Source organism: Ciona robusta, chromosome 4, assembly GCF_009617815.1.
Source record: "Ciona robusta chromosome 4, ASM961781v2".
In the NCBI taxonomy this organism is placed as follows: Eukaryota; Metazoa; Chordata; class Ascidiacea; order Phlebobranchia; family Cionidae; genus Ciona; species Ciona robusta.
In genome coordinates, this window is record NC_143238.1 from 5,615,269 (window position 1) to 5,640,755 (window position 25,487).

Below are 25,487 nucleotides of genomic sequence, written 5' to 3' on the forward strand. Positions count from 1 at the left end.
TACATACCATTACCCAGACATACAACTACTGAGTGTAATGTTAACATTGCCAATTATGCATATAGTACAAAGTTACGACACCCTTGGCTGGGTCTAAACACTCTCCTTGGTCTGTTGGACACCCATGGTCTGTTGGACACCCTTGGCTGGGTCTAAACACTCTCCTTGGTCTGTTGGACACCCATGGTCTGTTTTCCACCCTTGGCTGAGTGCAAACACTCTACTGTTAGAAAAAGAGCACAGGTGGATGTTCGCTCTTACGCACTTCTTATGAGCATTACTAAGCCTATTAAGTGTTTTGAAAGTTTAATGTGTAGTTTGCTTGATTAATAAATCGATGGCGTCCAACACCAAAGCCTTCGAAGATAGTAGCAAGCATAATAACACCGCAAGGTAAGTAATTTATATACTTTCTGTGTAGCAGGAATAGTTTCGAAAATTAACTTTTTAAAAGTGCTTTGTCACCTTATCTCCAAATTTACGTTTGACATTATTACGTCGATGTAGATGTCGTCTTACGAGTTGCTTTTTCTATAATAAAATTATAAACTAAACAATGAAGGAAAAGGTACGCAGCCGGCAGCTCTATGACATATGTTTTTTAACACAATGGAACGATGACCATCAGCAAACAAACAAGAACATTTGTGATGCGAAAGGCTTGAACCCAACGTTTAATTATGACATAATTACCCGCGTTCAATATTAAAACGCAGTAATATTACAGATACATTATGCCTAAAATTTTCACTTTTAGGTAGGCTACTGTTATAGGATTGTGAAGCACAACTATACCTTATGTTGATTTTTTCACCTAAACAGCGGCTATTAGTTTATTACGAATACCGAAGGGCGAGGACACATTTTGACCAGATAGTTCCTATTGTTTATTTTAACGTTAAAAACTAAACTTTCTCTGTTTGTGTAAAAATGACTTATTTTAAGACTGTTTTTGAATAATTTTTTTGGTTAACTAGTTGCTGTTCCTCTTCCGAATATGGTTCTACTGACGATCCTGCGGCCAGTGATGCCACCGTTTCTGGGCACGATCGTACGGACATTACACCTTCATTAGAAGCTAATTTGACACAGACATTTGGGAATAATGACTGTAGGTTTATTTGGATTGGTGTTTTTTTTAATTCTGGTGCAGTTGCTTAATTAAATATTTGTAGACGTTGCAATAGTTGATTAATAAATAATAATTGTATAAACATTTTTTAAGGTACCAACTCTACACCCTTAAGGCATCCTTGGTAAGTATCTTGTATGAACAAAACATTAGTAACTGTAACTAACTATATTTTCTTGCTATATGTATACTTGTAGGAGTATACCTCTAACAGATGATCAATATCATGATGTACGTCCTGTGGATCTGCAATTGAAAGGCAGTTCGGTATGCCTGTATGTTTTGTTGGACTGCTAAAATAAAATTACGTTGTTTTGTAATAAAGTGGTTCTAATAAAATTTCTGTTGTTTTTAGACCACAATTGTTACTTTGCGAATAACCAATGGTGAACGCGTCTATGTAAACGAAACTCTTGGATTCGGTATAGAACCCATATGTTCTTTAAAACAGGGCTCTGAAGGTTGTAGAGTCATGATTTATGGGTAAGTGATTTTAATACATATAGTGGATGGGGAAAGATGGTACACCTTTTCATTCTATTTACTGGTCAAATTTGGTAGAATATTCAAAGAATTATAAAACCACATCCTCATGACTCCCATGGACCGTTGTTAATTGTTTAAAAGGCGATCTAGATATTTGGAAATTATACGCTAAAGGTGTCCTATCTTCCCCCACTCTACTATATTTTTAATAAAAATATCCTCCTCTTACTAATTTGCAGATATAAGGAGAGAGACACCAACATAAACAAGTTTGTTGCTGGTAAACGGATGGATAAGCAATGCTATCCCAGATTCCAGAAGGAAATTGACACTGTGGCAAAATTTAGTGATCATGATAATATTGCTCGATATGATGCACACTCCTGTGTATGTCCCATAGTGTAGTTAGTATTTGTATTCTTGTTCCTTTTTCATTAAAATCAAATGTTTATTAAAAAAATATATTTTGAAACATGATAATATTATATTTTACAGTCAGACAAGGAGTTTGCCGTTCTTTTTACTGAGCTGTGTGATTTCTCATTACAAGAGGTTAGTTGTTTTTAGATAATAAGGGTTCAAGACTGTTACCTTGTAGACCTACGTGTCCTTGGGAAACACACTTGATGACAATTGCTTCTAGCTGGTCATCTCAACAAGCTGTAATAAAATGAAAAAAAAATATATATATATATCACCCACAAAAAGATGTTGTGCTAGTTTGTTGTTTTCATAAGTTAGTTGTATTTAACCCCAAACTGAATTTCTACTAATTTTGTTGTTTATTTAGTTCTGTGAGGAAACCTTGAAAACCGAGAAATCTTGTCCAATGCTGAAACCAAAGGAAATGCTGAAGCAAGCAATACAAGCTATTAAGTACTTGCATGGCCATAATGTTGGTCAGTTCATTTAACAAACAGATTTTACATTGAAAATGTATTCATGTTTTTTTGTTTAAATACAGTACATATGGATATAAAACCGAGCAATATCCTGTTTAAAAAACGAAGACTAAGTGCCAGTAAGGAATGCTATGTTCTAAAGCTGATTGACTTTGGATTGAGCAAACATCTTAATCCGGACAGTTCGACATCAGTATCGCGTGATGCTGTAGGCACAAGAAGTTATATGTCACCTGAGCATTATAAAGATGGTTTTAAACCGGTAATTAATTTATAATTAAACTTCGGATTCCTTTTACCTATCTCACATTTTTTTAATTAGAATCCTCGAACAGACATCTTCTCACTGGGGTTGTTGTTTTATTATGTTTTAACAAAAGGAAAACATCCATTTGGTCCCAATGAAACTGAGATTGCTTGTAAAATATTCAAATACAAGAAGCAGCCCTCTTTGGAAGGATTGGTTTTAGGTAAGGTTAAAGAAATAATACTTACTAACATACTAATATGTACTTTAACTGGGATATGTTTGGTAAAGACAACAAAGAGGATGAAGTTCTGGCAAAAGATTTGATTTTAAGAATGATACAAAAGCTTCCTGAGGACAGACCAACAATTGAAGAGGTTGAAATACATCCTTACTTTTGGGATGCCGGAAAAAAAGACTCCTTTTACAGGGTAAAATCATTTTGTTACCTGTAGTACATAAATGTTAAAAATTTTTTCTTTACCGATCATTCAAGGCTGCCGATAAGATTATTAATCTCGACAATCCATATGGGAAAAAAGAAGTGAAAGTGGAAGGTAACGATTTTTTGGCATCATTGAATAATTCGAGGACAAACATGAAAATAGATGATCTTAACTTACCCCACACCCCGAAGTATGAAGGAAAGCGAAACAAACAAACCGGGGAGCTTCCGGATATGTATTACAAGAATGTTCAAACCTATGTTAGGTTTGTAAGGAACACTGTAAGTTAAACTCATTTTATGAATCAGTATATTCTTACAATTACCGGAGTTGTAAATTTATAGCTGGAACATTGGGATGATTGTTTCGCACATTTGAAAAAAGAAGAAAAGGATAAGCTTCCTAAGAAAATCGAAGATAGATTACGAATGTTGACTTCGGCATACCCTGATATATTGCGTGATCTCTACTATAAACTGGTCACGGATGCAAACTTCCAAGATAAGTTTGGAGAACTGGCCAAGTATGTTTTCATATAACATTAATCATAATTTATAAGTTCTTTTAATATTAGCACATTGCACTAAGTATTTTTGATGTTTATATTATAACAATAATATTTTTTTTATTAATTAATTGGTATGGAGTGTTGTTTTTTTATCTGGAACACTTCTGTTGTTTAGTATTTGCAATTTAGAAACATGTCTACTGGGCTAGTAAGTAAAAATGATTGTATTTTATAGAATTGACTTAACAAAGGTGAAATCAAAAATCCAGGATCCAAAGAAAGATGGCGCAGTATAAGCCTACCAGATGATTTTAGTATTTCCTTTAATTTTTATGCAATTGTGATATTTTATACTTTTACCAACATTATGATTTGAGGATATCCTTCAATTAACATCACTTTATATGCAATTGTGGTATTTTATACTTTGACTAACATTCAATTAGAAGTTCCACTGCACTAACTTGCACTTGGTAATGTTTCAATCAGCTTGTATACATTACATTTTAACATCAATAATATTGTATATAAGGTTTTGCGTAGTTTTTACCAATAGAGATAGTAAACTGTATACCCAGGGCTGCTTTGTTGTTGTTTTTAATGATATTTAATATTGCGTATGAGCGACAAGGAACAACAGCTAGACTACATAACAGTACCCAGACATACAACTACGGTAACAACAGATTCGTATTTTAGTATATGATACTGAAGGAGCTGCTGCCATGTTTTATCTTCATAAGTTTGAGTACCAAGTTAACCTGGTTATTGACCAGAACACTATGTGAAAATTCATGTACCTATGTTTAGTACAAATGCAAGTTTCAAGCAGGAATTGGTGGTTTGGGAGTGCAAATATAATTGGAGCAGCACAGAGTAAACAGCTCTCAGTGGAAACAACAAGTAAAAGCTGCTGTTCAACAAAATTATGTGAAGAGTAAAAATTAAAAACGCGTCTGGTAGCAAATTAAAACGGGCAAAGGATAAAATATAAATCAAGTATGCTATGTACAGATTATTGCGCATTGAGCGAGAACAATTAAATCAACATTGGCATGAAACTTTATGGTATTTGGTTTGCTCTTACAACTTTTTAGTTATGAGCAAGAGTTAAGTCATCAAAAAACTTCGTATAACGTGGCTTTCTTATCTCCTGATCCTGTTACGATGTATTTATCATCAGAGGAGATATCACAACTTAAAACTGATGAAGATTCCTTGGTCTGATGATAAAAACAAACAATGTTAACATGTGACAGTACTGAATTTCAAAAAGAATATATATACTTAAAAAACACTACATTTCCTGAACGGTGTACCACAGTGCATTCTAAACAAGGAAAGGACCTTTACAAAGCTGTAAGAATAACTAAATGTACCTGGAAAACACTAGCACCGTATGGTGTGCGCCATGAGTTGAGCATATTGTCCTTCCCTGTGCTGATAAACCATTTGCCTGAGTGAGCGAACTTGAGGGAAAGAACGCAGCTTTCGTGGAGATGGAGCTGATATTTCTCTGGTTTAGAGTCGTGCAACACTTCAACTGTGCTGTTCTCCATTCTAAATAATAACAAGTCGATTAGCTTTGGCTGAATAACAGAGTAGCTTATATATTAATGTCAAGAGACGTACCCGACAGTGAGCCATTCGCCCGACAGACAATATCCAAACAAAAATATAAGTATTTCTTTATAACTTAACGATTATAAGATATTATACCTAATTTTGTTTCACACTTACCCAACTGCAAGCCAGTCTTCTGTGGGACAATATCCAAGGGAAAATATTTGTGAAGTAAAATCGTATTGATCAAGTTGTTTCCCGGCAGTTAGGTTCCATGATCGAACTGTATTGTCCAAACCACCAGTCCATAACTTTGTACCATCAGGAGAAATATCAATGCAACTTGCACCGTCCGTGTGACCTTGGAATTGCCTGAAAAAAATACCAAATTTTGCAAATGTTTTTTTGAATGACATGTAACTTTTGGTTAATCAGAGATTTATTATCTGCATATAACTTATATTTACCTCACTATCGTATGATTGTGAAGATCCCATACAGCAATGTTACCATCACTGCAACAACTGAAGCATAATTTCGAATCTGGACTGATAGCGAGAGCATAACATGCAGGTGCTTGGCATGGCAACTCTGCCTGTAATTAAACTAAATAAGTTTCCTATACATTTAAATCCTAAATGATGATACCTTAATTCGAGGTGAACCAGTAAGATCCCATATTGATAACGTGCTTGCTTCTCCACCAACCAACAGCGTTCTTCTGTCTGGTAATAGTTTACAAGATCTTATGTAACTGTCACGTTGAAGACAGTCTAGTTGCGACACTGGTGTCTGTTTGATGACTGGACCACCCGTAACACCATTAGATGTGTTCATATCCCAAATCTTGACACATCCTTTGCCACCAGTGTAGACGTGTCGTGTCGGGTTGCTCACTGTCACAGCACAAACAACTTCACCATGCAACAAACTTAGGAGGGGTCTTGCTCCACGAGGAATACCCGGTCCAATCAGAGCATCAGCTGGGAACTGGACTGGCTGCGGAGGTTGACCTTCTCCACTGACATGGAATGAGTGGCTACTGCAATGTAAAAGTTCGATAATCAGTCAATTTTATCTCTAAAAAAGATATAGTGAAAACATGATATTGTTGGTATCAATCCCTTTTAAAAATGTTGATATTTACTGTTTTCAGCACTTACTCTTTTGTGTGGCCGGGCACCGCAGGTGGAAGCACCCCTGTTGAGTTTCTCATCATTTGGTTGTGGATGTCGTAAACTGAACCTGGTGGGTGACTTCTCGCTGCTTGAAAGGCAGCTTGTGGGTTGGCATGGATGTTAAGAGCAGCTGGATCAACTGGAGGATGGGAGCCAGGGATTGGCATGTGGGAAGGACCGAAAGGAGGGAAGGGAAGACCAAATGATCCAGGAGGTCTTGGATGAACTATTGAAAAAAAAAAATTATTATTCTAATATTTTTACAAGTTGAAATATAGAATTTCTGTAATGAAGGTTATCACTTTTTGCAACTTCGGGTTGAGATTTCTAATTCGCCAAATATTTTCTTCTGATTGTTAAATAATCATTGAAACCTACCAAGATCATCACTTCTTGCTGGAAGTAAAGGAGGACATGGCTGTGATCTCGGACTCAAGGATCGTCTTCTTACATGGCCCACCAGAGATGATGGGGTGGGACTTCCTGATGTCTTTGACTTTGGACTGTTGGATTTATCACTCTGAAGAAACAGTAATGTTTAAACATGCAGAAGTTAAAACAGTTCATATCACAAAGTGGAATTGTGCTTTCTTTATTTAGTTATGAATTCCACATAAGTGATGTTTTGATACTATATAAACCTAACTATATTAGATAATAAAGAGAATACTATATCTGATTTGTCCAATTTGAAACTAATCTGACATACAAGAGCATTATCCTTGCTACGAGAAGTAGTGGTGGAAGAAGCTTCTTTCTTCACTGAGTTGTAATTACTATTCACTGAACCATTGGTTGATGGTGTGTTGGTTGAAGGGCTTGTTGTTCCACTTCTACTTGCAAGTTGTGTGCTGGAAGATACAACATTCTCTCGTGGCGATCTGAAAATATTGTTGATTTTAAGCAAGTCATAAAAAGTGACTTAAACCCCTAAAGAGATTTGGTAACACAATATACTAAGCTAAAGTATAGCATCTAAGGTAATTATAAAAAGAGAATTTAAAACCTCCTAAGACACTAAGTAACAACATATGAAAATATACTTTGTTCTAAGGTATAACATCTGAAGTAATTCAACGGATATGTAAACAATATTTCAATGGCTCTTCTGCACGACTTCGTCAGATATGTTCCAAATTTCTTACCTTCTGTCCTCATTTGTTGCTGTGTCACGTGACCTAGGTGTGGGTGATTTAGCACGAGCGTTGTTGCTCGATTCATCGGGTGAAATGTCATCATCAACCACTACGTTTGTGTCGCTCTGGTCACTGTTCTCCTAGGTGGTGGGATAATGAACAGTTATGACATGTAAAGAAGAATATTTAGTATAGGTACTCTTAAATTCGCTCTTCAGACTCTTATCTCTGTCAACATAATTTCAATTTATAATACACTGATAGACATCTGAGAATGACGTCACTGGTGCAGTATCGTTTAGAGTAGAAAAAAACTGTAGATTCCGCTCAGTAATGAATTGAACATCTATACACCAATAATGAAATTCGACTTCAGTTCCCAAATAAGGTTTTGTGTTCATGCTTTTAATGTATTAAGAACTCACAAGTTTAGTTTGTTTCTCTTGGTCTGGTTTGTGTCGTTTATTATTCGGGGTATGACTCCCTTGGTCAGATAAACGATGTTTCTCTGTTGAAGTTATTGCTGGTGATGATGAAGAATTCTGTGAGAAATCAATTGTAATTATATTTGGTGAATAGGGAGAGATAAGTAAGCAATTATGTTACTGTTTCTATAGGAATGTCCAGTTGCATAACATTGTGTGAAAGATAAATAGTGTACTTCATTATGGAAGTGGTTCAAGATCTGTCGTGTTATTTGTAAAGCAATCGTGGGCGGTTCCGTGTTGAAGCTATTTTTAATTTCAAGCCGTAAGTGGCGACTTTGATCGCTGCCTCATTTAATTGGCTCATTTGGAACGGAAAGTCGCGTGAATGGTCGTAATAATTTACGGTATTTCGGTCGTTTAAATGAACCAACGAACGGTGAGGGTGCTTAAAGCCCGAGCTGTAATCGTAAACGTTGCTTCAAGTGCCACTTGTTCTTAGCTGCGCTTCGTTCAATGGCTCGCTGTCTGCAGTTTGAAGAGGCCTTTTACAAATTGAACAAACCCGCTCGGCAATCTCGTGGCCTTTTAATCTGCCAGAACGAAGGACGTTTTCAGGGGCGATGGGGTCGCAATGGATACTTACGCGCGGCGATCTCCGTTGATCGTTATTTATTCGTCGTTCCTACGCAATTGTGACGTAACAAGTGGCGATGGAGAGCTATTCGGCCGTGATGTTGAGGTACTCGTGTGAAGTGGTTTCACTCGAGCGGGTAAAGCGTCCTCGGGCGGCTTAGCGCTCGACGGCAGCTGATACAGCAAAGTCGTTGTTGATGTAGTGCACGGTTACACGGGGAATCCGGATGAAGTTTCAACGTTGACGGAATTAGCGGTGCGCAGTTGGCAAAACAAGGCGCTTTGTAAGATTTCGGCTCACTGACGCTACGTGTGTTGGGTGTTGTGTCGGTTTGATTGGGGCATTAAAAAGTCAACTCGTCATTTATTACTATTTTCAGCTCACTAATGGTGGCATTTAAATAAGCAATTTCAAAACAATTACAGCTTTCATCACCACGCTGTGCTGGGCGAAGGCGAGATGTACTTCCTCGTAGAGAAACTAAAACTGTTACATCTCTAGGGAGCACTCTGCGGGCGGCGCAAAGGAAAGATAAGACGAGCCGAGACTTGATTTGATTACATGGGACTGATTCGACAATTACCCATCCGGGCCGACTAACATCATACGACAAAACAACTGTCGTTATCCGTTCCCTTGGGGGCTGTAACAGCTGCCGGGTTCGCCTCGCGGCCCAATCTGGCATGTTTAATTGCCGAAAACGCCCTTCGCCTTAGTGGCGTTGATATCGCGATCAAATTGCGGTTTCAGCGGTGTGTGTTTGAAATAGTTTTGCTGTTAAATTACCTCCGAGATTTGAAATTGACGAATATAATTTTGTTCGGGCTACGTCCCATGAGATGCGCACGTTTGAACTCGGTGAGGGCGGGGTCGCACTAAGAGCACGGTCAGTGAAAATGTTTTCTGCGCTCTACGCTTACCACATACCATATACGGTCTGCGGCGGTACATGCGTCAAGATTAAGTGGGATTTGTTAAACAATCTGTGGTTAGCTTTAAGTGTCTCGTTTTTCCCGATTGTTTGGTGTTTTCTGGTCGTGTTTGGAAGGATATTGTGGTTGTCGTGTTATTGCATGGCTCGGAGACTATTATGGGAAAGATAAACAAAGGGGACGAGAACTCGCGTACGAAGCTGCAAGCTAAATGGATATACACGAGCCGTTCATGCAATATTCACGACGTGGGAATATAATCTGACGGTTAGTCGGCGGTAGCGTGAATTATTCAAGGCCCAATAATGAAGCGTCAGCCGCGCCGCCGCGAGCCGTCTTCAGCGAATTTGGCGTTTGCGATTGCGTATTTTACACCAGTAAGTGAATAATTTATTACCAAGGATCTCGCTGCAACAGGATCGAACCCGGAAAGCCAAAAGTGTTCGCGTCGCGTATACCACATATCGTATATTTTAAGATAGCCATTGAATAAGTCGTGGGGTATCATTGCCACACAACTACTGGTGGCTAGGTCGTGATGTGGCCGGAGATAACGACTTGAATTGGTTTTAAAATGACCCACGATTACTTAACGTACACCTGATACTTTAATAGGCGAATTACGAATTGCAAGGAATAGACCTCGTAGAAATGTCAATAAAGAACATGTTAAAATCAATGCATCATTTTGCGGTAAAGGTCGATGTGCAAATAAGATAAAGTTTGTCGCAAAACGTCGGCTTTTCAATCATTGTTTGATAAGAAGGCAAAAGTGACGGACGTTTGGTCGGGAATCGAACGATTTCTCCGATAAACCTGATTTGGATCGGCAACCTGCTGGGCGGGGTCCAGGTTTTATCAACTCAATTAGGACAAAATGAGTAATTTGGGGCCGAACGAGGCGAGAAGAAATAAGCGTTATCGGATTAGCGGGAGCGAGGCGACCTAATCCTGCTGCCCGGATCGATTGAAAGTGATTAGGCGCTGGGCGACAGATTGTATTACTCGACTCCCTTGGGACTCCACGCTGAATGTAAAGCGAAAATTGAGATTGAAAAGGCCGCTTTGATGTGATATTATTCACAGAATCCAGCTTACTGCGCGATTTAGTGATGGGGGAGGATTTGTTCGGATAATCCTCGAGCAGAAGGGAGATTTTCGAGGCTTTTAGGTTTGGAGGTTTAATTGCGCCGAGGAAGATTCAATGTCGAGGCGCTTTTTAAATCTCCTTTAATTTCTTCCGATGGGTGTAAGGAATATCCGAGCAGGCGTGTGAGATCAATACTGCGCGGAAAATTTCCGTTCCGTCAAAATCGTGATGGGACTTGACGCCTATGTTGTGTAATACTTCGACTGGGAGTCTTTAGCCTGGATCGGGACCGACTCCCCGGGGAGCGCGATCGATGCGAGCCGCTGATGGAAATATAATCCCGATCACGCAACATTAACACGCTGTTTCCCTCGCTTGTTAGTTTCCTCTAGCATACCGAGGAAGGCGAAGTTTAAATTGACTATAAGCTGGGATCCGGTGACTGATGGCAGCTTGGCGGTATTTATTTGGAATCTTTTCCCGACCGTGGTTGACCTTAGGACGCGTGGGAATTGGGGAGTGAAGGTTTAAGACACAATCACAACAAATTGATGAATTTTGGCCAGTCCAAAGTAAAAATTAAACACAATTGACACTTTTAAGGTTTAAAGTTACTAATCATCAAGAACAGTTATATCTTTTGATGATTCTCCACATTTGAAGTTGTTAAAAGAATTATTATACTTTGTATCCTAATGCTTGGTGCATAAATTATATTAAATCTATATTGTGTACAACTCACCTGACGGCTGGTAGCTCTTTCACGTTCCCTTTCTGTTTCAATTCCGTTCCAAACCGAGCGTAATTTGGGAAAAAGGGATAAAATAATTAGAACTATATAACGATAGAAGCCTAGATTAAGGTATGCCAGTCTTAAGCCAAGATATCAATTATACATAGGAAACGCCACCTCTTGCATTATTCATTGTTATACTCACAGTTTAAGTCAGCAAAGAGTCGACTAACTTAATCGGTGCAAGGTGGCGTCGATAGTTGTGAATATTGCAACGAATGTTGTTTTGAAAGGATATAGAAAACTCAGGCAGATAAAATGCCTATCATGACATGCACCTCAATTTTACGGGAACGGGGAACTGTTATTTTAAGGATAGTGTACTGCATTCTAAAGGCATACCATCTAGGCTTTGCATAGATGACGTACCTTGTTCTCCTGGTCGTCTAGTTTCGTCTTTGTTGCCTAATGAGCCCATTAGGACACCACCGGGCCCGCTGTGCCCACTGCTTCCTCTCATACCAACATGTACAGAATGGTGGTTAAGGAGCATTGGGTGAAGTGCTAGAAGGTTGGCGTTTGCCACTGACGTTACTGGGAGGACCCCGGGTACGAATCCCGACGCTGAGTGTGGCGGTAGACCGGACGGTGGCATTCCATTAGCCGCGAATGCGGCGGCCATCGCTGCGTGGGCGGACATTGACGTTGGGTGAGATGAACCGTGACCAGCGCCACCAGAGTGCGCCATTAGGCTCTGGACTTGGAGTTGTTGCTGCGTTAAATCGAATTACATTAGAAGCTGTGATTAGGCTATAACGAACGAGTTTTTAGGCTACGTCTCTACGGAATAAACCTCATTGCCGCAGCATTTAGACATATAGGAAGCAGAAATCACATTAATGGCACTATTTGAGTTGGTGTCCTATATCTTACCCCGATAATTTGATTAAGCTCGGGCATTGTGACTTGCTTGGCGCGTTCGACGGCAGAAGCAACTTGTTGCTGGTGCTACAAGGTGAATGCAAAGGTTAAATATCGAGCGCTTTGCTGTGAAGATCAATTACAACACGACTTACCTCCTGGGACAGAAGCGGAATGATCTGGGCACATATAATACCAAGTCGTTTTGCTATCTCCGACTGTTGGTGGAAAATAAATTGATTAAATCGGTTGAAGCATGAAATATGGACGCTCTTGGGAGAGAGATTGGAACTACGCTAATTTTCGCGTGACTACGGGTATACTGGTAATTAGGGTTTGGACGACGGATCTTGCGTCTTATGAAGTATTGCATATCGTGTTATTAGAGTACATCAAGGAGTAATACGAGACAGGTGGCCGAGCACTATACACACTAAATCAACATATGGGTAAAGCTGTTGTCGCTGAATATCGAAGTAAACAGTCCATACGTTGAATACACGCGCTGTTTCTTCTACGTAACGATGTCAACTTAAGGTCCTGTAAGGTTTATTCGTTATGCAACAGCATTAATAAAGCCCACAAATTTTACACTAATGAAAGCGCCGGGCATTTACTCTCAGAAACAGTTAAACTGGAAAATCCGGGACGTTCAAATTGAAAATACATGGTTTCAACTTATTATTTTTAAAGAAGGTATTATAACCGTCCGCACAATGACATCTCGGGCGTTGGTTTGTGGATAAGAAGGCCACAAAACAGGAACCCGAGTAATAGGATTAGTTTGACTTAAGTTATTGTTTGGTGCGGTTTCAGCAAGACGCTGGAGTGGGCATAAGAAAACAGAGATAAGTGGATTGGATTGGAAGATTCACTTTGTGGTGGTTATTAACACGAAACGTTGCTGGTTGACTTTAAAAAATGCTCCCAATTTAAACGTTATGTTGAAATTGAAACTACATTTTGATATGAAATAACCTGATTTTTAAAACAGCAAATGATTTTTGAAACAGTATGGCAAGTTTGAAATGAAAGTGTTGTATGTGTGCGTTGTTAAGGAAATTTAACCCGGAACTAAAACACAATCCCGTTTAGGAAAAACGCGTCACAACCGCCGATCGGCACAACCGTAAAACGGCCACTTAAGCGAATGAAGAAAAAGCGATTTGGGTTGTTTCGTAAACACGGGCCCGCTGTTGAGCAGATCGCAACCATGTCGACATCGTAAACACGCGCAGTGTTGCGAAGACTTCCCCTGCTATTGTGACACGGTAGAACTGCGGATTTAATTTCTGTTGGGTGGTAAAGCTGATTTATGTTTGCTGTGTGCCAAGCGAAGCGAATTGTGGTAATTTGGCGAATATACGCGATTCCTTGGCCTGCTGCTGTGTATCATGGTCAACTAGGAAAGTAGCGATGCGTAGAAATCTTTGTATAGGTGGGGCGGAAGAAGGGACTGTTTAAATAAGCTGGGCGGATCGGCGACTGCTCGTCGACAATAGCCGTGTTGACAAAATTTGTTCTTTATCTTCAAACAAAAGGTTTTATTATCTCGTGCTTGCTTTGAACAGTTTGCGCGGTAACCGGGGTTCGAAAGCTGTGAAATAATATGACGGCTTTAATATGTACGAATTGTAACAAATGACAACACACCTAGATTCCTTTGTTAACTTGACATTCAAGTATGATTCGTCGACATTTCTCAGCCACCATTGGGACAGGAGAGAAGCATTATATATACACAAACACAAGGGATATATCCCTATAGGTGTGGCAACTTACACAACGCAGATTTGTTTCTATAGATGTGGTGTGCGACAAGAGGCGTGAGCTACGATTCATGAGTGAGAAAGCGTTACGGGCGTAAGTGAGTCGGAACGTAACGACCAAGAAGTTATTTATCCCAATGTAAAGGCGTGTCTCTGATTTACATTATATTGGATAACACCGCATATATGCAGCTCTTAGGGGTCTATTGACGTGTCTGTTAGACTTGGTTTGAAATCAGAGGTTTGGGACGTATTACAAATAAATACCGGAGGGGCAGCTGCGCAAATACCGCTACATATTTAACATCAGGATAGCAAGAATTTGTGCGGATAAGATGTCCTGATAAGCACAATGTTTCCAAACATACATGCCAACTGTCTTGCCGATAGGTGAGCAATTTAATTAGCAGTCAATCATGACACAGCGAGCGTGCCCAGAGGCCGAGATTAGGCGGAAGTCGTGCGGCAGAAACCATAAGCAGGTAACACTGCTAAAGCACATTTCCACAACATGGCTACGAGCTTTGTCGGCCACCTAGGTGCTGCACCTTTTAACAGATCGTGGCTGCTATCTGATAATCTGCTGAGCAAATGCGTCTAATTTTGAGCCAGTTGTCGACCAACACACAGCGCATTGTGCTGCTAACCGCTAATTCTTTAACCAAAACAAACTGCAGTGGGATCGTATTTTAGCCAGGCTTTGGACACAGTTTCGACGTTAATTTGGAAAATCGTCGGCTTGACATTTTTCCCGGAACAGTTTTATGTACGGACTGATTTATATCCATAGAAACACGGTGTTTTTAAACGAAACACGAGAAAAATTTATTAGCATACCAGAAACGGCACTTACAACGAGGCTAAACAAACAAACGGTTTCGGATCTAGTTATTAAATAATGGGACGATGGAGTGGCTGTTGCAAAGTTTGTGTTGCGTCAACAAATCCATTGTAGGATTAAGCGATGTTGTTTGAGTGTGCAGCACGGGATTGTATGCAAGGTACGCGGAAGGATTTTGACAACGATTGGTGACTATGCGGTGAAGGAAATTCAACACAGAAGCATGGATATGTGTCAACGGGGTGGTGGCTAAAAGCCATCGGTGAGCAAACCCGTTTCACGCATGACTTCGTACTAGTATGTAACCCGATAACAACGACAAGCACGAGAATAATGTATGTGTGTGGTAGTTGCTTGAAGGGTCTCAGATAAGGCTCGCTAAGTCGCACAGTCACGGTAGGTTGGGATTCGTTCACATTTCGATTTCTTGCGGTGGCTAAGTTTGGTTAAGCGCAGCCATACAGCGTGTTCTGCTATGCCATAGACACTGATTTTGAGATAATTGATTTTCTCTTAAACAGAAGGCCGGGGAGCCGGTGGGGGCCGAGGCGATTGAGAAAATTTTTGGTTTGCTTAAGCAGTGTTTACATGCTGGTGTTTTCTTTCTATCTTATCTTACATGGGTTGGCGCGTTCCTGACGCGGCCACACTAGACGTTAGGGCTCTCTGGGCGACGCCAGCCACCGCCTTAGAGTAATTACAAGATAAGCGTCTTGCTGGAAATCCAGAGGGGTCTTCAACCACTCGAGCGGCAGCTTACGAGAATGGAAATACGAAACACGCACACACGCACTTCAAACGAACGCCAGCCAAAGTTTCTTGAGAAGCACAGACCGCAGACAGGCCACAAGCAGCCTTTGCGGTGAGCGCGTTGGACGACTTTAACGACTCTAATTGAATTAAACGCGGGTATAAAGAAGACCTGAAACCAATTAAAGTTAAGTCAGAGCAAGCCTTAAATAACCGCATACGGAATTTCCTGTTATCTTATTTAGTTGTTCCGAATCGAAACTGCAATATATAGGTTGTGTCTTGGAGAATTGAATCGAGGACAAAAGGATGACGTGTGTTATACCAGGCAAATGAACACGTAATATTCGGTTATGAAGAAACGGCTGTCCAAACAATAAGCGAACGGTTCTTCCGCTGTTGAGTGAATTTTGGTACTCTTGAGCGTCGGCACTCCTTTGTGGAATAGGCGACGATTTGTACTCGACATAACGCTGAACCACTTGAAAATCTTGAGCGTTAACAACAGGTAAGCGAAGCGACACAATTCTGCAATTGCGTTGCTGAGGTGTTGGACACTCGAGGCCAAACGGAAGTTTTTGCTTGGGTGTGTTGGTAGGACCATATATGTCTGCGCATGCGAGCACGCCGGGTTATTTTTAGCCAAGAGTGGTGCTTACGATAATAGTAAAGGGTCGCGTCTAATTGAAGAACGAACTTGGTTAAGTTGCGCAGAGATTAGCGCATTAGATTGACAGTAATCTGCTAATCACAGAAGATCGGACTTCGTGGTGGTTTTAAACACGATCATTAACATCATTATGTATGCGGTGTAAACTACATCGCAATATACCTACAAGGATTAATATTTAATGCACAAATATGCAGACGCGAATGTAGGACTGCCGAACAAATTAAAACAGATGTCAATCAAATAAAACACATTACCTGCTTATGCATTTCGACGTTCAAACCGTACGACATCTCGTAGTACTGTAAAGGAAAAGCGTGGGTTAGAGCAGAGTCTTGTGCCACCGTTCCGCCGAAAACCAGTGGGCTGTTAATTTTTTGTCGTGGTTTGTGTAGTAACACGGAAAAGCATTCTATGTGGGTTAGGCAGCTGTTAAGCGTTGCCTAAGCAGTAAACGACAGTGTTGTGTTACAGCGCGCAACGTTTGTGCTATAACTTCCTGCAAGGCAGCACGTAGAGTGTCATCAAACAAACAGAAGCAGTCGCAGGGGATATATAATGGATTTGACCCGGCAGCTTGATTACTATGATACAAATTATTTATTTGGAATAAAATCACATAAAGCTCAAATATGCGCGCATACTCTTTTCGGCGTATAGGGGCTCGTCTGTCGTATGGCAGTTAACAGAAAAAAAATAGGGTAATAGTTTCGTCACCCTGTCATAGTCCAATCAAGCTGTATTGATTAACGAATAAAGCGGCTGGTAGCTCTGGTGATCGGTGGCAATTGTGGCAGAAGGAAGGAAACAATAAATCAGGAATTGCCTCAGCAGTACGGACAGCATTGCCCACTCTATTCAGCTTAACGTAATTACAGGCAAATGTGGAGGGTATAACATGCGGGAAGTCGCATGGTTTGTTAAGCATTGAAACCTGGCTGGTGCTTACCATTACATATTGACGCTGTGTTTCTGTCTTCTCTGTGGCAAGTTTTTCACACTCCATCTTTAGACTAGTGGGAATAAATGACATTTATAAATACAGAGTTAAATTAGTTCATGCCTTATGTGGTTATTGTTAAATGAATGTTAAATATACCAAAGCATTTCAACACACTAGCACAAGTGGGTACCATCCATCAGCTTAAGTATTTTAAAAGGTAACAAGCCATTCTGTTGAATAAGTACACAGGTTGGCTAACATTGGTACCTTAGCAAACATAAAGCCTTTGCTTGCACAAGGGAAAATGGATCAGCAAACAATTAAATAAACTATAGGGACCTATTGTGAACCATATTTGACTCACTACAAAGAGGAATGACATAAGGCCCACTTTACAAGCATTTACAGAAACGAATTATTCCAATTTATATAACAAATTGTGTTAATAATTTAATTGGAATTGTACATTAAAGCTTTGGTACTAATATTAATTAATAGGATTCAAAGAACAAATTAAATGCCGAGGGGAAAAATAATATACACATGTTCTTGGTAAAACAGAGACAATTTGAATGCAACAACACTGTTTGGATCATTATGAGTTTTATTGCCTATTGACACAGTACCTATGGTTGTGTGCTTGAAGATAACTAAAATCTTCTTTAATCCGATCACAAAACTCTGATATGCTCGTCTTAAATGGCTGAGCAGAGCCAGGGCCCTGTTTGAAAAACAACATCATAAATAGATATTGTGAAACATTGCAGCGTGTGACTGCACTGTGTACTTGGGTTTAATCATTAAGAACTTTAATTAGATGACAAGTTTAAACTAAATAGTTTTAAACAATGATCAAATTTGCTTTATAGAAGCTTTTCCACTGGGTTGGTCCACAGACATATCCCATCATTTCTATTTGTTGGTAGAGGTAACTGCTCACCCTTGAATAGGAGGCGTTAAGTCAACAGCTTATACACACAGCGACAGGACTGTGCTACACACACACACACACAGTAAATTTGCCAAAGCATGATACAACAATGATTCTTTCACTCTTGTTTGATGAGAGACACATACTGTATGGCTTTCGGAATAGGAAATTAAACGGTTAAACCTCTAAAACAGATGGAAAATATATTGCTAATGTGATATAATAATGTTACCTATTTTAAATTTTAGAATGCGATCAGATAAAAACTCCTTGAAGACTAATACAATTTTTATAGTTTTATGTTTTTATAAAACTTCAACTTACTGGTGGCCGATTAGGAAACATATTCTATCTTTAACTTGAAACTTCTTTTTATAACTTTTTAAGTGGCTTCAGTTGTTTATTCCATGAACAAAAACCTACTGATGATTAATATTAATAAGAACCTGAAAATAATGTAAAAATGTGTGGGTCCCATTGAAATTTTAAAACACTTTTATACATACAGTACCTAATATACTAAAATTGAGTTAGGTGTAGGTCAATATATTTAAAAGGGTAGTAAAAATTACCATATGCAAAATCAAGTTTAAAGGTTCACAAACAAATAAAAGAACAGTTTAAGTACCAAATAACACTGTATAAGATAGTCTGGATTTTACAAGATACTTTCTTTCTGGTTAAATACAGAATTAGGCGATGTATTTCATCAAATTTACATGTTATTTATAAACATACAAACTGTTACCACTCATAAGTAATTGTGAAACAAAGCTGGAAATGGTTCCCAAGCTACCACACAATTTGTGCCCCACTTAAACAACGATTGAAATAGAGACTGTTTTGAAGAGTTAAAAGTGTTTTGATTCCCCTTGAAATGCAATACTTGAGCACCAAGCATCCACCTCACAACAAGAGTGTCTTTAAGACCTAAGAGAGGTAGAGACACTGGCATAACTAAGATAAAAACCCACTTCATTCCTGTACAGGAATAATAGGCAACCTCTGCATTCTTTATTTAGAAAGGATGTCATAAACACTAAGAAGTTGCTAGCTTTAGTTGTAAAGATCCGGGTTTGAATAATTTATGACAACAAAGAACATAAATAGTGTGACTTCTTTTTTGACATATTAACAATCATTTGTAAGCTTGTATATTATATCTAATCTTGTTTAAGACTATAATCGACACCGAATAAAAAGTACAAACAACAACAAGGCATACTTTTGTAACAAAATACAGTAAACTAGGATTATAATGTAGTCTATATTAACAATAATGTCTTCCTACACATACCACAGTCTTACTGCGCTGACTTATTAATAAATTCGACACAGCAAACAAGCACATTACAGTGGAGACAACAACATTAATCATCAAGACAGTTCAAAACCCATAAGATAAGAAGAGTTACCTCTATAATCAATTATATTTATATGAATACTGCTCACTTCCTCAGGAGATGCATTAGTTTCAATTAATCAATAGTCATTACCTATAGGTTTAAATATAAACTCAAAATAAAAAATTCTACAAACTTTTACTAAGAATATGCCAACTTAATTAGAATTTCAACATACACGCATTAGCGCATACTAAAACACCCACGCTCGTTTTAAATTGTTACTAGACAAAAAGAAAACCACAATATGACACATACGTCTTTTATCTTAAAATCAAAGTGCTTGAACCAGTTGGCGTAATCGCTTTGTTATCAAATTCAAGCTGTTTCCTTGTCGAGCTATCGAGCCCAAGCGACATATTTCTAGTGGCTGTAAGTGGATGAAACAGCGTTTATACGCGATCGGAAATACCAGTTATTATCAATCTAACACTTCAGCGTAACAGCACGTACAATTTATAATGCGATAACATACCAGTTCAATCTAGCACAATTTTAAATTAACAATACTATATTCTTCTTTTTAGGCAGTCTTACATTTATTGTAACTGTATAAACGCCCAACTACACTGCTACCTGCTGTCTTTCCCAATTTAGAACACTTATAAAGTCTACTTGCGCTGTTGTGTTTGCAACTATACAACACCGAAACCTGGATCAGCAACCACATGGTACGCCAACCTAGACACCGCAGCGAAGCGGGCGAAGAAGAATTCTGTTCCCTCGTTGAAATAACATGCAGAGACAAAAAAGGCAACGCAACGTGGAGCTCTCAGTTTCACGAATGAAATCCTGTCTGGTAAGTCGGAACTGTCAATCAACTCCACGTGGACTACAAAGTATTGACACTGTTGGCAGGCAAGTAGCTGTTACAGGCTTTACCTATGAACTATTAACATAATACCCAAAGAAACTTTGTACACACGTATGTATGTGATTACAAAGTTCATTTAAACATTATGCAAGTACACAGAAATCGCGTAGCTTTCACAGGGTTATATTTCTTGTACCGTAGCGACGCAATCAAGGTCATTAATATACCAAGGTAGGTACATATTACCTAATATGTATGCTAATGCCTAATCACAGTGTAAACAGAACATATATTTATAGCGATACCGCAGAATGTGTTAAAACATTTAGTGTATATGATTTGTTAACGCATTGTTTGCCAAAGCTCGCATTTGTTGATCTGCCAAACTGCATCGACCAGGAAAGGCATTCGGTGTGTGCGAAGTCGATAATTCGCTACGGTCAATACTGCTTTGAAACCAAAGTTGTGTGAATGTATAGGCCTACTTACTATGTTGCAGACAACTCATAATTTTCAAGCGTAAACTGAATGCATCGGATGCGCTTTTATGTCTGTATGAGATATTGTTTTGTATTATGGGGCTAACAAACAAGTGACGAGCGTTTGACATGAAGTACCTTTGTTTTTTCTTCTATGGTTGCTATGTAAAATAATATGTTATTTCATTTATGCATAAAGTAGGCTGTAGAAAGATGAGACATCTTTTTATTCTATTTTCTCATCGCGTTTGGTAGTAGGCCTAAACAAAGAACATTCAAAGAATTATAGATTCGTACGTATCCTTACGGCTCCCATAGACCGTTGTTAATAGTTTAAAATACGATCAGGATATTTAAATATCATGTGCTAAGGTGTCTCATCTCCCCCACCCTACGATATCAAACATGTAAAAGTATAAGTGGCAGCATAATGTAGGCTACAATGCATTAAATAAGGCAATTCTACGCAATGCACAAAACTTTCCACTACTCTTTTTTCGCCAAGTGATGTGTTTAATATCCATATTTTCACTCTTTTTAAAAAGTGGAAATTACCAATTGTACATTGCTATTTACTTATTGATAGGTAAAGAAAATATTTTATTTCCAGAAAATGTAATACACTCTGTACGTATTCGGACTCTAGTCCAATGTCCATATATAAACGTCAAACGGACTTTTCTCTAATGTTTACGTATCAGAGTCCGCATATAAACATGTTTATACACAGACTCTGGTTTACACCAGAGCCATAGAAGTGTTTATACGACTCTGGTTTACACCAGAGTCGTATAAACACCGAGTAGTCCAACTGCCGTCTATGTGTGTCCAAAATAGAGCAAAAGTGGTGACTTTGACAATGGGTTTAAACGAACTTGTTAAGTTTTGTTTGTGTTTTCCTATTGTGGGAAGGTGTAAAACAGCTTCTATTTACCTTACCAAACATTTTTTAGAAAAAATGTATAAATTTAGCCGCATTAAATGACTAAAATGTCGCAAATCAACCGCTTCTAATTCTAATTTTTGACTTTTTTTGACACAGAAAACAAATAACACATGTTTTTTACATTTTTCAACCTTTAAATTTGTTTTTAGGCCCAAGTTTTTCTGTAATTTACCGAAAAACAGACATTCTCCCTATACCTACTGTGTTATTTTGGACCCAAATTGCCGTTCAATTTGTGTTTTACGTAACAATGGGTTGGACTACTCGGTATTTCTATGGCTCTGGTTTACACGAGGAAAAAATATCAATCACGATTTTCCTAACTGCACACCACAACTTGACATTGGACAAAACAAGGTTTGAGATAAAATTTCGTTAATTTTGCTAATAGGCTATCCCGATTTCTTAAAACTTGAAACTTGTTGAACATAGTACTCCCCAAATAGTTGCTCCCCGTTTTACATTGTTTACAAGTAGACGATGTCTATTGTTCAGTCACGTGATCTTTTTTTTTTATCTATTGCGCGCGTTTAATTTCAGATATTTGTTCAATGTTATGGTATGTTTATGCGAGTTTTTCTTTTTACTGGAGCACATTATAATCAATTATACGAAGGAATACAGTTATTCAATGTTTTATATCGCAGTATTTATTTGCAGCAGGCAACTTGTGTGGGTATACGGCAAAGTTATTGGACGCAAATTCGGTACCAAGTTAAAATAGATGCCACGTTGTACTGCATATAATTGTACACACATCACTCGCCGCACCAATGCTGGTGACAATGGGGGGGTATCATTATTCAAGTTCCCCAAAAAGGAAAAGCTTTGCCAGCTGTGGATTCAAGCCTTGGGAAGAGATGATTTGAATGGGTTTACCAGCAGTCAACTAAAAAGTCTTGGTTTAAGAGTTTGTCAATTACACTTCAAAAAAGACGATGTCTATGAAAAGGTAGGCTGATTGAATTTTCAAGTATTGAAGTTTTTTGTATTTATATAAAAAATATGTAGTATTATATAGGTTTTAATAGCAAAAAAGTGTAGACTATTCTTATGTATACAGTATACTGTAATACTTTTATTGTTATGCACCTTTCTTTAAGGAATCTAAGCATTTTTTAAGGAAGAATGCTGTTCCAATAACAACGTCGAAAAATAGAAAACCGAAACTGAATGTAAATGAAAAAAAAGGTAAAAATCATTTATTGTTATATTTAAAATACATATATGTGTTAAAGTTGTACTAAATATAACATGGAGTGTGTTTGATAATAGTATTTGTCCTGGCCATATATTAAATATTTGTAAACTCAATGTTAATCTTGTTGTTTTATTTACAGTAACTGATGAATTGCCACAAGAAAACTTTGTAGATGAAACTACTAAAGAATTGGGACCTGCAACCCCTGTTAATCCGTTAAGCAGGTTATCTGTACAGGTAAAACTATGGAGTGATAATAGGGTTTCACATAATGATGTCTATAATCCCTTATGTATAGGAGTTGCGGGACTCACTTTGTGATGTTGATACAATATGGTATTGTGCTGTACCCATGTGCAACAATAATTCAAGGCAGCATCCACATCTTGGGTTCCATTCACTGAATTCGAACCAATTATCAAAGATTCCTACGTGCAATGAAAAACGAGTCATATATGAATGGAAATATTTCTTGGAGGAAACAATGAAATTGTGGAAATTTGAACTAAAAAACCAAGTATGATATGTAACATATACTAGGATGGGGAAAGATGGGACACCTTTAGCACATTATATTTAATTATCCCGGTCGTTTTTTAAATAATTAATAGTGGTCTATGGAAGTCGCGAGAATACAGTTTTATAATTCTTCGAATGTTCTTTGTTTACTACTAAATTGAACGAAACAATAGAATGAACAGGTGTCCTATCTTTCACCACCCTGCCATATACGGTAGTATGGGCAAACACAAATAACAAAACCCAAAACACAAATAACAAAAAAAAAACAAGTATGATATGTAACATATACTAGGATGGGGAAAGATGGGACACCTTTAGCACAAAATATCTAAATATCGGGTACCCTCAAACGATTAACAAGGGTCTATGGGAGTCGTGAGAATACAGTTTTATAATTCTTTGAATGTTCTTTGTTTACTACCAAATGTGTTGTAAAGTATGGAAATGTATCTTCTCTAACCCTATTATACATTATTAATTATATACAATACACCCTGTTACTGTAATGTTGGTTACCTAAACATCTTTCCATTACTGTAATACCCCATACTAATCTTTTATTGTTATCTTGAAATAATATAGCTTTAATAAAGTGTTTATGACAGCTTTATTTTTAGATAATAACCAGTCAAGAATATAAAATTTGCTCCGTTCATTTTAAATCAAGCTTATTTGACATTCAACCGGATTTAAATAGACCTGGCAAAGACGTTAAACTTAAAATCTCAGCATCTCCATGTTATGATCCAGTGTATTCAAGTTATGTTCATGCTAAAAGAAGGTAATTGTTTTGTTTTTGTTATTTTAGTATAATGGTGGTTCATTCTTATAGATATAGAACTTTGGCATGACAAAATTGTCTTTCACATCGGCATGTAGAAGGTTTATGGGAACATTTGAGCATGTTTTAAAATTTATTGAAACAAATGTTTTTATGTTTACTTTTTTCATAATATGTCTTAATTATTTCTTTAGGCTTGACACAAAGAGGCCTCTGGTCCCGCTAAAATTTATCCGGGAAAATCAATCCACGGTAATGTTTTACTTTCTAACTAGATCAAAAGCATTAGTTAATGGACTTTTTTATTATTAAAATGTAGATCGTGGCATTAAGTTCCTTTAACCATGTATTATTTTTTGTTTAAATCTTCAGTGCCAAGATTCAACAGCTGCAACTAGTAATAGTTTGGTGATACCATACTCTACTAATGAAGACTTTTTCCCTCCTTCAAACACTGAGATGTTTCAACATTCTGAAGACACTCAGAGTTTAGAGGCTACATACACAGAACACTTAAAGTTCATAAAAACTTTAGATCTACCTCAAAAGCCTTCCTTTAGTACATTTTGTAAAATGAAACGAAAATTAGCAAAAAGCAACGTAGCACCAACTTCTGCATACACTTCTCAATCTTTCCTCCAACCTAGTAAGAACTCAGTTGGAAATACCCAGTTTGTTTTTATGCCAAAAAATGGCCAAATGAAACATCAACAATCTTGCCTAAATTCTTCACACACATCATCTTTCAGCAGTGATTTCCCAAGTATTAAAAAGTTAAAATTCGTACAGGCTCACGAATTACCAAACTAACCTTGGCTTTGAACTTTTAACATTGCATGAAGCTTGGTAATGGTGTGACTTCTTAAAGGATGGAACTACACAGACCAAGGTTCTTTTCAATATAGTTTTCTATAGGAGTTATACAGCTTGTTAATAAATTTTTAATAGGTTCAGAGTTTTTTTTGTTAAAGATGGTATTATTCTGGAGTGATTTATATTTTACAGACAAAAAGTTTGTTCAGCTAGTGATAAAGTATTTATTACTGTGCAAAGTTATAAAATAAATTTAGTTTATGTTACTCAGTGTGAGTTATTTTAACA

The 25,487-nt window shown here is 37.9% G+C and overlaps 3 protein-coding genes across 3 annotated transcripts; 2 read left to right on the forward strand and 1 right to left on the reverse strand.

Annotated features, from left to right (window-relative positions):
- The first annotated feature begins 92 nt into the window (after window positions 1-92).
- LOC149737043 (serine/threonine-protein kinase/endoribonuclease IRE1-like) lies at window positions 93-4,300 on the forward strand. Its single transcript, XM_089875966.1, has 14 exons — window positions 93-393; window positions 978-1,111; window positions 1,226-1,256; window positions 1,330-1,399; window positions 1,488-1,615; window positions 1,858-2,005; window positions 2,114-2,170; window positions 2,409-2,517; window positions 2,583-2,782; window positions 2,843-2,990; window positions 3,059-3,198; window positions 3,264-3,494; window positions 3,558-3,736; window positions 3,957-4,300. Exons 1-14 carry the CDS (start codon window positions 338-340, stop codon window positions 4,015-4,017), a joined length of 1,692 nt encoding a protein of 563 aa, XP_089732092.1. The 5' UTR covers window positions 93-337; the 3' UTR covers window positions 4,018-4,300.
- Window positions 4,301-4,302: 2 nt separating this feature from the next.
- On the reverse strand, window positions 4,303-20,328 carry LOC149737044 (transducin-like enhancer protein 4). The gene is made up of 18 exons (XM_089875954.1): window positions 18,565-20,328; window positions 17,936-18,030; window positions 17,316-17,379; window positions 16,624-16,668; window positions 12,492-12,554; window positions 12,349-12,423; window positions 11,845-12,187; window positions 11,425-11,456; window positions 8,024-8,140; window positions 7,608-7,738; window positions 7,172-7,343; window positions 6,841-6,982; window positions 6,448-6,688; window positions 5,933-6,326; window positions 5,752-5,879; window positions 5,462-5,656; window positions 5,101-5,281; window positions 4,303-4,944 (listed from the first exon to the last, which is right to left on the reverse strand). The coding sequence occupies exons 1-18, from the start codon at window positions 18,583-18,585 to the stop codon at window positions 4,840-4,842; spliced, it is 2,544 nt and encodes an 847-aa protein (XP_089732080.1). The 5' UTR covers window positions 18,586-20,328; the 3' UTR covers window positions 4,303-4,839.
- A 2,077-nt stretch (window positions 20,329-22,405) lies between these two features.
- On the forward strand, window positions 22,406-25,341 carry LOC149737045 (uncharacterized). Its single transcript, XM_089875979.1, has 7 exons — window positions 22,406-22,834; window positions 22,986-23,073; window positions 23,223-23,320; window positions 23,382-23,600; window positions 24,223-24,386; window positions 24,581-24,638; window positions 24,759-25,341. The coding sequence occupies exons 1-7, from the start codon at window positions 22,607-22,609 to the stop codon at window positions 25,194-25,196; spliced, it is 1,293 nt and encodes a 430-aa protein (XP_089732105.1). The 5' UTR covers window positions 22,406-22,606; the 3' UTR covers window positions 25,197-25,341.
- The last annotated feature ends 146 nt before the right edge of the window (window positions 25,342-25,487 follow it).